Raw genomic sequence first — 15,539 nt, 5'->3', positions numbered from 1 at the left:
TGAAAAAATATAATTTTCTTTTAGTAAGTCTGATTACATATTAGAGATTTCGCTTGTTTTACAATACTATATAACCGTTACGAATGCTGAATATGGGTTTTATGTAATAGCCAGTCATTTTTTATGCACTGTATATGAGTTCAGGGAGGAGTGCGCTGTTAGTCCTCATGGACTAGCAGGTTGGCTCAGGATGCAAATCTACTTTCCTGGGCAAGATTGCCCAGGAATGTGGAACTTTTTGTATGGATCTTTTTGGCAGTCTAAAAGTGACCGGCTAACTGAGTGTTTTCGCTCGATAGAGTTTTTGCCCTAGTCGAGCAAAACTTGATACTTTGCAGCACAAAATGACAAAAGTCAGCGCTTTCATGTTACACAATTTGAAAATTAAAGATTATGTTTAAAATATTTCTAAAAAGATTATCTGTAAAACTATTCAAGCCAAGGTGTAAATCTTGGAACATAAAATGGCAGAAAGCAGCAATTTTTTGTGGTGAACTCTCTTTTGTCACGGTTACAGCAGTAGCTGCAACGTGGAAAACAGTGACCCACAACCCATAGTAGGCAATATTAAAAAAGGCTTTTTAAAGAATTTTTTTAAATATTCAAAAAAGTAATTTTCATCCAGATTCATATGAAGAAAATTATTTTAACAGTGCCAAAAACAAGCCCAAAACCCTCAAAAATGGTGATCCAATTGGAATGACAAATACACATCTGATATCGCCATTATATAAAAACCCGCTCGCTACTTAAGATGCAAACATTGCTGTTGTAACTTTAATAAGCCATTTATTTCTTATTCCCTTTAATCAGAAAACAAGTATTGACAATACTCAATTTGGAGAGAAAATCCAAGCCGTAAAAATTATATAAAATTTCTATAATTAAGAAATTTTAGGCCTACATCTATATTTCTTGGTAAAATGTCGCTAAAATTTCTCCGTGATAATCTAAGAAAAACTTCACTGATAATCGAAAGCATTTGATTTCAAAGCCTTAAAACTTGTTAAAACACAGATTTAAACACATAGCTGTAAAAACACTTAGTTCAAAGGATGGAGAGTACATTCTAGTGCGACCAATTTGTTTGCTCAGTTGAGAAATAAAAAAAACAAAGCTAATAAGTATTGCAAACGATTAAGCATTATCGTTTATATAACTTTTACGATATACAAAAATGAACCTTAATTATTTATCAGGAGCCGTCCATTCCCCCGCTATAGACGTGTTTTTGCAATCCTATCCAAGTGATACCAGCTTTTTTTTCATTATATTTAGATCAGAATTAACAAGTTTCAAGTCAAATCAAGTTTTTCAAAATTTGCTGACAACAAATGTTTGCAAGTCAATATTTACGTTTTAGCAAATCATAGCTGACAATGAGACTTAGAAAACAGTTCTAACACAACCAAGTAACACAATACCTGGAAGTACATAGCGATCTGGTTCGACAGCTCCAATAATTTTCCCAACAACATTGTACGTTTTTGCTAATTTCAGTTCATTGTTCACTTCCAGACGAATCTTCCATCCAGGAATACGGAGCTCAATTCCTAAGTTATAGGTTATATTGAGGCCTCCTTGCCAAGCATCTGGTGCTGGTGGTCCCACCATCTGAGCAAATATCTATGGATAGAAGGCAATCAAGATTTAATATAATACAGATCATCATGCCATGAAATATTTTTTTCAGAGTCATATTCACAATCATCTTAACCCTGTATTGCATTTTATTAGGCCAGATTCTGATTAAGTGTATATCAAACTTCAAACATAAATAGCCATTCAATTGTCCCTTCCCCCTAGAAATCAAAAAGGACGAAATTTTACTCCTTCCAAGGAAATTCATTGAAGCAAGAGACTTACAGGTCCCTTTCGGAAATTAGCTACCCTTTTTAACCAATGCAGCTTTAATGTGACCACATCTTGATTTTTGTTTGGCACCCCTACGTAACTAATAGCTCTTTTCAGTTTTCTTAAACGTATATAATGCTAGCTGAAAGACGTTTGAAACTTTAGATGCTTAGAATTTTACAATCTTTTCTCCTGTAACTTTTCCACTTTTAATACCAATTAGTTAGCCTACATGCAATTGGTGTATACAGCCTTCAAACTTCTATTGATTTTGAAATGTTTTAGCTTATCCCTTCAATGACCAATACATACAAATAAAAGTCTAAAGCAGTAAATTGAGATATAATATTCACTGTTAAAAAGTTCTCCTAGATAGTCTATGCTAGGGTCTGCCAGTGCATTCATCTTAAAGTAGGTTCATCATTGCAAATGCTAGTGTTCTGTCTTCTGGCGCAGAAAATACTCACAAGTACTTTAAATACAGGCACCAGACATAAGACTGAAATTCTGGTGCAGAAAATACTCACAAGTACTTTAAATACAGGCATCAGACAAAAGATTGGAATTCTGGTGCAGAAAATACTCACAAGTAGGCTACTTTAAATACAGGCACCAGACACAGGATTGAAAATGCTTTAGCTCTTTGCTGAGACTCAAAAAGCTCACGGCAGTCTATTCAGAGTCTTGTGAAATCGAGCAGCAAAGGCCAACAACCGAAAATTAGTTTGGAGTTATTTGAGTAGCCAATCATATAAGTTCAGCATAAAATTCTTTTTTTTTTAATAAGGCATTTCATGATCTACCAGGAGAACAAGTAGAAGGGGTATAAATTATTGGATACAGTAATCAGCATCTTTTATTTGATTGTTCAAATTTAACGGCTCCGAATAATATTTTCCAATTGCCGGAGAAAGACCTGACAATGAAAGATGAAAGCAGACTTTATTAAGATTTGACAAAAATTCTGAAAAGCCTAAGAGGACAGGCGTGTCCTAAAAAAATCAAGAAAGAGCAGAAGGAGAAGTGGATCCAAAGAGGAACAGAGGTGAAAGGGGTTCGGAAGAGAGCTCCAATACCCTCGTTAAATTCAAGAAGAAGAAGACAGTAAAAAACAACAACAAATGAATCACTCATATTTGCGGGGTATGATTATTGTTACTGAGCCGCAACTTTCCCTACTGTACATATAGAAATTTTATAACAAGTTTCATTCTCTGATTCTCTCTGTTACGTGTTTATTGTGCAAGCATCGCAACTTACTGAAAGCAGATCCATGCAGAGATTTTAGTTTGCATAATTGAAGTGCCCCCAGTGAGGTCCTAGGACAGAGTCTCGCATTACCACCATGAATATAACTGTTTCTACCACTATTATTTTTAACCACAAATATTAATGATTTATTCTTAGCTCTGGTTTTCTCCATTCCTTTAAGATGCAAAAACTAAAAGTTTTAGCAGCGTCGTAAGTAACACCTTTACCTATAAGGAGTTGCACTTAACTTTCCCTTTAAATTTTTCTTTTACTTGACGGTATCAATCAGGAAATATCTCCATGCAGACATATCATAAAAAATGGATTTCCAGAGAAATTTTCTAATGCTAATTAATTTTAGTTCGCAGCCCTTAATGAAAATGTAGAAATGAAAAATGTAACTATTACAAAATGTATAAATACAGTTGGATATTCGTGGCCCGAGTTAGTTTTATTTTATGTAAAGTGGGGTCAGTATTTGCTAAATTCAGCACCTAAGAAATTTACAAGTGCCTAAAATTGGGGACGTAACTAACTAACAAACATCAATACAGTAATTTAGATGGTATGCTAGCTATTTAATGGTTAGATGGTAGAAAAATGTGTATATGTTTATTCGTTGACACACTGCCTCCGATTCTCCACCCAAGAATCAAAGCATAATGTCGATATTAACTAAACAAGAAATGGGTGGACGGAGGTATAGAATGCAGAAAGATACAATTGTATAATTCATTTTTTTTTCTTGGATACCAGAATTAGCAGAATACCTTAGGGCTCGGCTTAACAATATTCTAATTTCTATTTTATTTTGTAAGGTACTAGAATAAGAAAACTACTATCTTGACTTTAAATCCATCAGTTTGTGAAATTAGTAATAATCAAACGACTACTTTAAACAAAGAGAGATGCACTTTTTTTTATTTTTAGGGTGCCTCAATAAGCAAGTTACTATCCAAATTTGAATTCCCTCAGGGTTCTGGAATTTACAATGGTACGGAGTTTACAACTTTTATTTTATCTCTCCAAAAGTAATCTCTCCAAAAGTAATTCAAATATGTAATAATGTGTATTTTGAAAATTTTTTTATTGAAAACTTTATGTAACTTTTTGCTTTTACTATTTTATTCTATGGATCTAAAATTGTAAAATAATGGATAAGTTCCGATTGTGCTACTAAAGAATGGATGATTTAGAAACATTGTTTTTAAATCAATTTAGCCTCACGAACCACCTATTTAAAATTATTTAAAATAACTTTGGCATCACGAACCCCTCCCCCAAATAAATGAGAAATACAGTAAACCCCTTCATGACCCTTTTGTATTACATTATAATTTATTTTTAGTTTTCTTCTTTTGTCTTTACAGTGTAACTCTTTCATTAATTACTGATTGATACATGCCTCTTCATTCCTCTAACATTTATTTTTGTAGATATTTGTAAGTAGATTAAATTAGAAAAAATAGTTTTTCCACGAAGAGTTTAGAGCAGATTCAAACAACATTGATATAAAATTAGTTGATGTTTAATACGTAAGACCAAGTGCGCTACAAATTACATCGGAAAATTGAACCGAAGTTCAAATGAAAAGACATTACCACAAACAGGTGTTACATTACATTGGACACAAATTATTCCCCATATAATTTTTGTCGACATTTTATTGTATCCAATGTGACCATTGTGTTGGAAATTAGAAGCCATTATTACAACTTACGGTTGAAATTAGTCACTTCAGACACCCTTAAATACCAACTATAGTGTAAGCTACGAGCTTATCCCTCTTTTGTTTAGGATACCTGCAGTCACTCAGTTTCACCCCTTTACCTTATTGCTCCCTTGCCTCATTATAAAAGATAAATCATTATGCAAAATCAGGGGAGGGGGAGGGAGGATGAGCCGGCTTTGATTACTTTATTGGAAATTCTGATCGTATCTCAAGCAAATTCTGATCGTAGATTCTAATATATCGTAAATTCAAGTTTTTTTCTCTTGCCAAAGAGAAAAGAGGTTATTTCGGTCAGTATGTATGTCCATAAATCGGAATTTATCCATTTATAATGGCCAAAAAGTGGTCCCTGGATATCGAGTTCATTCCTTCTAATAGTTCAAATAGACCTTGGGCAGTGAAAGCATACCCAAAACTTATAACAACAATTTAAGTTTGTTTATTAAATTTTTAATAAATTTTTATCACTCGAAACTAAAAGATAGCCTCTGATTTCTTATGACCAAAAATTTCTTCGATGAAGTTTGAGTATGAGCTTTTCATAGTTATACCTTTCTTGCATCGTTATAGCTGATGGGATGAGCTGGGATTCTTGGGAGATCCATTTTTTCTGAGGAAATTCGAGAAGCCCCTTTTATTGCTGGATACATTGGGGTGCTTGGGTCGCCATCACGCCACATTATTGATCCTCGTTGCATTCCTTCTCCTGGTAGCCACCAGGAGTTTGGATATGGAGAGGCCTGACCATTTTCACCAACGTAGTCCTGAGGATCACTGTATAGGATCATGCCTGCTGCTCCGAATCTTTGTGCATTCTGAACCTAAAAGAGTTGAACAGTACAAAACTGAGCTTTTAAATTATGGTGTGAACGATAATAAGGATAACATGTTGACAGCTATAATTACGATTCTTAATGTTTGCATCTAAGTACCCGTTTCAATAGAAATATTTATCATTTCATATAAATTTATCTACATGAATTAATCGTTTGATTTAGCGTATCAGTGAACCCTACTGCAGAGGTTTCAAGCTCTCATCGACTAAAATGTGGAATATTGTATTTTGTGCCAGAAGAAAGATCCCGGATGCGTGTTCGTTTCTTTGTTTTTTTCCCAGGGGTGATCGTACCAAACCAATATTCCTAAAATATCGAGAGAGAGCTCATTTGAACAGAAATTCAAAGCTCTAGTGCTTATTTTAGTCGGCCAAAAAGATTTGAGGTTAACAAGTCCCCCTCCCACATCCGTTTTCCCCAAAGTTGTCCAATCAAAATTTTTAGATAGCCATTTTGTTCAGCGTTGTTAAAGCGTCCAATAGCTATGTTTTTTTAGATAACTTGACTCCCCACAGCCCCTCGAGAAAAAGCTGTAAGTTATGAAATTTCCCCATCGTTTCCGTATAATATTTTTATTGGTAAGTGTACAGACATTTTTTGGGGGAGGAGGTATTTGTGATGGGAACATTTTTAACGGAAAGAATTTCCAGGGGGGGGGGAGTTTCTGGGGGTGAACTTTGCAGGGGAAATTTAGAAATGGGAGATTTTGCCAGAATTCCTATAAGAAATTCTTTTTAATTGTCTTACTTTCTTTTTGCCGACTCAATTTTGTATGTGGAGATGTTCCGGGGGAAATTTTTGCAGGTTGAAAATGTCTAGGTATTTTTCCATGTCAGATTTTCCACGTGAGGAATTCTTCATGAGAAAATTTTTCCTGAGATAGAATCTCCACGGGGGCATTTTCCGCTGGAGTAACTTCCATTTGGGGGTGGGGTGTGGAAAAGAGATTTCCAGGAAAATATTTATATGGGAGGGGATTTCCGTCGTGATTTGAAAAAAGGTCAGAAATTAAAGTCTTTTTCAAATGAAAAGTATGCTAAGGAGAACTTTTCTGGCAGAATTGTTCACAAGAAATTTCCCGGAGGGAATTTTCAGCGAGGATGGAACTATCAAGGGAGAATTGTCCGTTGAGACTGCGGCTATTTTACGTGGGAAGAACTTTCCACGGAGGGATTTTCCGTGGGGGGAGGTAAATTACTATGGAGGTGGAGCCGACATTATTTGAAAAACGATCATAAATTAATTTGAAAAAACACGTTTTTTCAACTGACATTAATGAGCAACATTAAAACTTAAAAACACACAGAAGCTCTTCCGGGTATTAGGGGGGTTACCTCCTTGCTTCGTACACCAAAGTTTGACTTTTTGTCTAAATTCTTAAAGAACGACACCTAAAACAGAAGGACCATATAATTACAATTAGAGTACTAAAGAAAATTAGTGTGAAGGGTGAGGTATTGAGGAGGAGGAAACGCTCCTCATATACGGAATAATTTTTTTTTCATGATGCTCGTTACTTTCAGTTGAACAAACTTGTATTTTTCTTACTGAATCGAACTAAGAGATGGTACTGATAATGTTTTTAGGTGAATATCCAGGCCGATTTTTTGGTCCTGAGTGTTATAGAACATGAATAAGCATTTTAGTAGGAAATAAAGCTTTAGTGACGGTTTCATCCTTACAGTAAATTTACAAGTGTTATAGATGATAATTTGCGGGAAGAAAAAGAAGTTTTTGTTCCACCACCCAAACAATTAACAAATCTGTAACCTTCAGACACTTTAGCAATGCCCTTTGCTTAAGCTGCCTGCATTGGTCTTGTCGCAACTGATGGTCCAGGTTGTTTATTTTCACCCATTGTAAACCTAATTTATTTGGGTGGTTTCTTGGTCTTATCACGTTTGATAGTTCAGGTGGTGGTTCCAAAGAATCATCCTTTGTACATAATTACAAATTTTTTGTTTTTGGGTCTTCCTACTGACATCATATAACTGGTTGCGATCAAAACTGGAAGCTTAATCACGTATCTTATGGATTAAATTTAAAAAAAACAAACTAGTTACAAAATTTTCAGATTTTTTTCTAGGTTGAATTAAAACACTAAAATTATTGCTCAGATACCATAAATATTTTTGCAGTTTACACAATGACTGAATGCAGTTTTTCGTAGAAACTTGATTCTTTTTTTTAAATTATTGTAACATGAGTGTAGACTTCTATGTTAGTACATGACGTCATTGCAATAAAATGATGTATATAAATATGAAGTACAGCAATTAATTATTTTTCAAAAATTATGGCTTTTAACGAATTTTCTCAAACTTCTGGACTATATAGATATTTTTTTTTAGACTAGAAAATCCCAGGATACCAATTTTTCTGAAAAAAATATGAAGCCGTTCTCGAGGAAAAATAAATACGTACTCGTACATACAGAATTATTGCTCACTTAAGTATAAAACCGAAACTCTAAAAAACAGTATTTTGATACCAATAGATACATCAAAAGAGTCGAATTTTATGCTGATTTTAAATATATAGATTTCATCAAGTTTAGTCTTACCCATCAAAGGTTACGTAAATTGGCCTTATTTTCGAAAAAAGGGGAAAACATCCCCTAAAAGTCTTAGAATCTTAATGAAAATCACACCATCAGATTCAGCGTATCAGAAAATTTTACTGTAGAGGCTTCAAGCTCCTGTATGCAAAAATGTGGAATTTGGTATATTTTGCCAGAAGAAAGATTACGGGTGCGTGTTTATTTGTGTGTTGTTTTTTTTCCAGGGGTGATCGTATTGACCCCTTGGTCCTAGAAGTTTGTGAAAGGGCTCATTCAAAAGGAAATTAAAAGTACTAGTGCCTTTTTTAACTAAAAAAAATAAATAAAAATAAAATCACTTTATGCAAAAAACTGCATTTTTGGTGTCTTTTCATCTACTAATAACCATATGTCACGTGACGTAATTTATAACACCGATTGTGTACTAAAAACCGTATATGGAGTAATGAGTGACTTGACGTACAAAATGATAACATTTTTATTTTATTTTAGTTTTCAGTTCAGAATCGCTAAAGCTATAAACTGTAAAAATATTTATGATATCTGAGCAATAATTTTAATCTTTTAATTTAAACTAGAAAAATACCTGACAACTTTAAAATTAGTTTTATTTTTTTATATTATCATCGTAAAGAACGAACACTAAATTACTGTTGTAGCTGTTGCTGCTGATTATAATTTCGTAAATACACTATCAAAATATGTAAGGAATCGGTCTGGTTAATTATAAAGGTTGATTGTGTAAGTTTCATTGGTTTCGTGGCTGTAGAGATGGCTGAAACCTAGTACAGAATAAACCATGGCACACATTGGGCTAGTTTTATGCCTCATTTTCTGCATTTCGTCTCTTACTATTCCAAATAAGAAAAAGACATAGGCTTGGCTTTTTCCTGTTTGTAATTTCTTATTAAAGAATTAGTAAAGAATTACTTCTTACAGTAAAGAATTAGTTCTTAAATGCCATCATTTGTTCTTTTCAAGGTTTCAATTGTCCCAACCATTTTCTGGAAGAGGCCAAGAAAGTTATGTGTGTAAGGTTGGAAGTAGACAATATAAGGGTTGCAGCGGTAGCTCACAACCTAGTAAGAGACGGTCACGTCCAATGCTAAGAAATATAATAACCCCAAACTCATTAAAATAGAGTCAGATCAACACAAGAAGTAAACTAGTAGAGCCGATTTGTCCGAAACCCCTATACAGGAAGCTTACCGTTCCTTAGCTTGAACAACAAGGGAAATATATTGGCGTGAGAATCAAGAAAAGTGATTGCAACCACGATATTGTGCATGTATGCTATCTTTTTTCTTTCTCTATTCCTTTTTCTTTTCCTAAGATAGTGGGGCACTGGAACATCGTAGAAAGCTGTTTAATGACTCATTTTAAAGAAAGTTGATGGGGTAAAAACCTTTTGTAATTAGTTTTTTTAAAATATAATTTACATAAAGAATTTATAAATTTCATTATAAATGGGGACTATGTAAGTTTCATCGCATAAAGCTGAAACCTAGTAAAGAAAAAACTACGGCAGGTAGTAACTAAAATTTAAGATGATAAAAGCATCTTTTGAAAACATACTTGTCTGGGGTATAGTCCATACTGAACCTCGTTTCTTACTACTCCAATTAAGAAAAATCACTTGGCTTTTCCCTGTTTGCAATCCGAGTTGCTTCGGTAGCCGGTATATATATATATATATATATATATATATATATATATATATATATATATATATATATATATATATATATATATATATATATATATATATATATATATATATATATATATATATATATATATATATATATATATATATATATATATATATATATATATATATATATATATATATATATATATATATATATATATAAGTAGTATGCTAGAATGCACTACTGAAGGTGATTGCGTAATATGCCTTACCACGGGCCAGTGACCTATTAGAATGAACCCTATGTGGGTTGGCAGACATGTTTTCTATTATGACATTGATTTTTTGTGTGTCAGTCCATTAGAGAAAGTTGGTGGTTAGTACAATATAATAACTTGATTGGTCGGTTTTCTAAAAAAACTTGCCAAGCTATAATGTACTCAATTTAAAAAACCCGATAGACGGACCATGACCTGTATCCCTATTTTCATTATGTTTTAATAACTCTCTTGGTCTAAGCCATACATAATGGTCTTTTGGAAACACTAGCTTCTTCAATTTTCAACTTTGTTACACTGTTACTTCTGTTATTACAACAAAAAAAAAAAATAAAGAAAAACGTCTTAGTATTAAATTAAAATTTCAGAGGGGCTTAGCCCCCCTCCCCTCCAACAATTAAAAATCTTAAGAATATGACGACTATATTCGATAGAAACGTCAAAGCACGCTTTTTTCTATTATGTAAATAAAATCTCTCCACCATAGGTATGTTTACAAGTTTTAATTGTTTTGAAAAACACTTCTTTATCATTCAGAAATAAAGCTTTTTCCTAACATGATATATTTTTTTGCATTGAATGAAAAGCATGCGTTTTAAAAAGAGTGTGAGTTTTGGGGGGTTAAATTTCACAGGCTCGTGCTATAAACGGGGTTTATCTAATTCCGCTCTCATGGCGAATGACTTTGGGAAAAAATTAGCGTGGGAGGGCGCCTAGTTGCCCTAAATTTTTTTTTTTGGGTTACTTAAAAAGGACATTAGAACTTTTAATTTCCGTTCGAATGAGCCTCCAGATAGGAGCTTTTAACTTCTATAGTAGGGTTCTCTGATGATTTGATTTTCATTAAAGTTCTATATGTTTTAGAGGGTATTTTCCCCCTTTTTCGAAAACATGGTAAATTTTTCTCAGGCGCGTAACTTTTGACTGGTATAGCTAAACTTGATGAAACAGATATATTTGAAATCATAAGGATTCGCTCTTTACGCTAAAGTTTTTTATTGTTTAAAAAAATAAAGTTGTGAGACAAGGTCAAACTTTAGCGTAAAGAGCGATGCGATGAGGAGGGGGACACCCCCCTTCATATAGGGAATAATTTCTGTTCGTTTTAAGTTTTAATGTCGCTCCTTACTTTCAGTTTTAAAAAACTTTTTTTTTATTTAATTTCTGATCGTTTTTTAGTTAATGCAGCTTTTATTTGCATAAAAATTTTACTTTTCTTTTGATAGATGAATGTCTTTACAAATTAACTTACGAAACTAACTTTTACGTCCGTGTATTTTTCTTCTGGCAAAAAAAAAAATACAAAGTTGCAGATTTTTGCAGATATGAGCTTGAAAGCGATGTAATAGGGTTTTCTGATACGCTGAATCTGACGGTGTGATTTTCATTAAAATTCATTTACTTGTAGGGGGAGTTTCCCCCCTCTTTAAAAAAAAAAAATCGGGTAAATTTTTCTCAGGCTCGTAGCCTTTGATGAGTAATAGTAAACTTAATAAAATTTATATATATATATTTAGAATCAGCGTTATAAACACATTCTTTTGATACATTTATTAACATCAAAATTCCGTTTTTAAAAGTTTGGATTACTATTGAGCCGTGTCGCTTGTTTTTTTCATTGTTTTTTTTTCTATTACGTATATGAGGAGGAGGGTTCTCCCCTTAGTAAATAAAACACACATTTAGTTAACATTCTAAAAAAAAATTGATTCACAGCCCTCCGAATCACAAAGGCCGTTTTTAATTAGAATAGATAGCTCTTTTGAAAGCACTAAAAAAAAAATTGTACTGTAAAGTGCGAGGTATTGGCTTGGGAGAGAACCCCCCTCACATACATAATAATTTCTGACTGTGTTTATTTAGCAGTATAATATTAATAATAGGAGCACCCTAATGAGCAATAAACATGAGGAGGAGGAGGGCAAAACTTGACCTCTTAAGCATTTATCCAACAAAATGAAAAAGGGAAGTTTTTTTTTTAATGATAAATTTTGCCTTTTTTTCAAGGAAGCTGACACTTTCAATAACCCCCCCTTCTGAAAAGAAAGCAAGATGGAGCGAAGCTGTATTAATGCAAGCCGCAAGACCATCAATTATCAAATATGCCGGTAGAATTACACACGATCTGGACCAGCCAGCGACCACCCAACTTATAGTGCCAGAGCCATCTAGCCCCAGTGTTAGCTCCACACAAGCTGGAAGGAAGTTGAAAAGAGAATAGACTGTTTCTCATAATGCCTCAGCTCAGCCTACTGAAGATCTTGATTTTGACCCCCTTCATGTTTTGGCAAGGAGTTCAGATGTAGAAGCTCAGTCAGAATTTGTAAGTATATACATAATTTTTTCTATCCCTATTTTCAAAAATAAGGTAAATTTTCTCAGGCACATAACTTTTGATGAGTAAAACTTAAATTTGTTTCTAAGCTATCCTATAATATTCATATTTCATTTTATTTCATTAACCAAATGAGTAATATATAAGGGACTGCTTATAACACTGAAATAGCTTATCATACATTTTTAAAAAAACCTTACCTTGGAACTTCTCTCTTCTAACCTAGACGTTTTTCTAATGTAATAATCCATTATTACTTTTAACAAACTAACTATATGAAAACATACAATTTTCTATTTCACAAATGAAAATCATTCATAAACTGGAGTATGTTTTGCAGTAAGCTTTTGCGCGCATCCGGTGCTTATCAGATCTCCCATCGTTACATTTGAATTTTAATCCGCTCGATACCTATAATTTGAATTCTAAGTGGGGTTCTTGTGACAGGTTGTGTATCTCTGATAAGATATATTAACACATAGGAATAAGGTTTTAATAATCTCCAATTATGTCTTCACAGTGTGGTCAAGAAGCATTATTTGGAGCAAACTCATTTCATTGAAACAATTAGGTGTTTTCGAGAAAGAATTTGAGGCTATTCTATTTGAACAGTGTTGTGAAGTCCGATATCCCAACTCGAAAGGGTTTTTGATCCTCCTACCTCGAAGGAAGCTCCCGGTTTCCAAGGGTCCTCACAGAGGGGGGGGGGGCTCTAAAAAGGACCATCCAGCATTTTAATTGCACTTTAATTGTTGATATGGATGGAGAAAAAAAGTTTCTCTCTCTCTCTTACAACGATTTATTTAGTCTAGGTCAACTATGTCCACAACTTCAAACAAATCCGTTGCCAAACGACATAGGAAAATTCGGATTGATGAGAGAGTTATACCATCCCCTATTTACATATCGTATGTGTGTCAACTATGCGAAACTGAGGATAGAATATTTATACCGGTTACTACATCAGGTTATCGATTTTTAAATTTTTTTGAGCTATATTGAGGAGAATTAGATACTAGAAATAGACCCGTAGTTTGCATTTTTATTCTAAAAATTCTTGTAATAAAACAATTAGTTTTTTTTTATCATTCTCATGTTCGAACTTACTCTTCTAATAATAAAACTACATTTTCCTGAATAAAATAATATATATATTTTTTTAACGTCTTCTATTGCCATAAGTAAGTACATATGTCAATATAACTTTTTTTTCTTCTTCTTTTAATTGTTCAGGTGGTGGTGGGACAATTAATATGAGAAATTTACACAGTTTTTAACATTATGAAAACAATGCTTATATAACATATGGCATTAAACTTTTTTTTTCTACATATTAAAGGTAAATAACCACTAACTACACCGTTGGGTGATGAAGCAAGTGTATTTACAGGACCAATTTCGTCACCACCACCGGAGTTCAGCGATCAACCTACACTAGTTCTACAGGATATGGAGTGGCATAGGGGGTTCCTTAATGAATTTTTTGGGGCAATGGGTAGTCTACACGACATAAGCTGTGAAATTGACATGTTTGAGAATCCAGACTGGGCAGATAGTCTTTTATACAAGCATCTAGGTGATGTTACAAGTGCATCTGAACTGGTTCCTCACAATTAAATTCCATCAGAGTACAAAACAGACTGGCTCGACCAATTGTCCCCAAACGCCTTGGAATAGGTACTAGGGGACCTCATGCCACATCCCCCCAATGTGATTGAACAGACTGGGAGTGATGGTGGTGTTATTAACAATTCCCTGTCACTCTCTACCATACCACTGAATGATATAGATAATATTAGTAATAAAATAGCAACAGTACCCCCTCTTCCGGATTTTTTTTCTGTCCAACTCTGTCTTGCATCGCACGTTGGTCAACAGCACAAAAGTTGATTACTACTTCAATTATTTAATCTTAGGGAATATAATAGCAAATCCCCTGGCCATTACAAATTCATATAATGATAATATTCGATCTATTCTTGAACAACAAATGGAGGTGTGGGGAGTGGGGGTCAGTTCAAAAGCATTAATAGCACTAAAAATATTTTTTTAATGAAAGTGTGGGTGAGATGTATTCGAAATACTTGCATACAGAGATGTTGACAATTCACCCGCATTTATAAAAGTATGGGGTTGTTTTTCTAAATTGGTTTAATCTTATTCAAAGTTCGTGGGAAAATTATACTGCGGGGGGTAGTGGATCTGTGGTTTTATTTATTGAAAGTTCAAATGATAATATTTTTAGGTTTAAAAAAGATTTTATCGTAAGAGGGGGAGCGAGGAATATTGAATTAAAATATCATTCAGATTTCGAGTCGCCTAAGGGTATACAACGAATCTGTTTCGATACGAGGCTGCAGTGTTTTAGGTATGCATTTTTAATTGCGGCATACAGACCACCTCAAAAAGCCGCATCTAAGAAAAAAGTGGATAAAATGGCAGTTAATGTTAGGGAGGGTTCAAAGTTCCCCAAAGTAAATTTTAATTGTTTAAATGTTCAATGTACCGTGACACTAAAAGCACTAGATATTTTTGAGCGGGCTAATGCACATTTAAAGATTGGTGTCACGGTGTTACAGTATGAAACAGAATTTGAAGAGGGTCAGTGTTCCAATGAGAAAGGTGTATTATTTCCAGAGCGAGTTTCTTCAATTGAATCAGTAGAACATTGGGTGTGGCTTCTATACATCCCACCCACAGACTCCGATTCAATTGGTCAATTCAATCCGATTACGGATATTAGTAGGGTTCTAAGTGAGGGTAAAAAGCGTGGGGGGGTATGTTATTACTGTCCAACATGCCTCTCAAGATTTCACTCTGATTTAAATTTAAAGCATCACATAAAGCACTGTAAATCTCATGGTAAACAGGCTGTGGAGACGGTAAGCGGAGATAGACCTATCTTACGTTTTAAAAATTTTCAAAACACGCTCCTGCAGAGCAATAAGATCGCTTTGGACTGCGAAGCTAAGCTGACAGACGTGTGCGATCCGTCAAATTCAAATCGTGTTAAAATACATGAAGCCATAGGGGTCTCTTACG

The 15,539-nt window shown here is 33.9% G+C and overlaps 1 protein-coding gene across 1 annotated transcript; it reads right to left on the bottom strand.

Annotated features, from left to right (window-relative positions):
- Positions 1–1,386: 1,386 nt before the first annotated feature.
- LOC148951309 (glutamate carboxypeptidase 2-like) lies at positions 1,387–12,748 on the bottom strand. Its single transcript, XM_089091061.1, has 4 exons — positions 12,698–12,748; positions 7,008–7,064; positions 5,389–5,658; positions 1,387–1,626 (listed from the first exon to the last, which is right to left on the bottom strand). Exons 1-4 carry the CDS (start codon positions 12,746–12,748, stop codon positions 1,387–1,389), a joined length of 618 nt encoding a protein of 205 aa, XP_088947187.1.
- Positions 12,749–15,539: the final 2,791 nt, after the last annotated feature.

Source organism: Artemia sp. Qi Xiang Cuo, chromosome 6 (assembly GCF_049724085.1).
Source record: "Artemia sp. Qi Xiang Cuo chromosome 6, ASM4972408v1, whole genome shotgun sequence".
Lineage (NCBI taxonomy): Eukaryota > Metazoa > Arthropoda > Branchiopoda > Anostraca > Artemiidae > Artemia > Artemia sp. Qi Xiang Cuo.
Note: the sequence above shows the minus strand (reverse complement) of the source record. Positions and strands in the feature narration are given on the sequence as shown.

Bases quoted from the DNA above. Each gene is read 5' to 3' on its own strand.
- LOC148951309 (XM_089091061.1), bottom strand. From the start codon at position 12,748: ATGGATTATTACATTAGAAAAACGTCTAGGTTAGAAGAGAGAAGTTCC. The intron at 5,659-7,007 runs GTAACCCCCCTA...CAACTCTTTTAG, and splicing joins TTGGTGTACGAAGCAAGGAG to GTTCAGAATGCACAAAGATT. The intron at 1,627-5,388 runs GTATAACTATGA...TTCTATCCATAG, and splicing joins GCTATAACGATGCAAGAAAG to ATATTTGCTCAGATGGTGGG.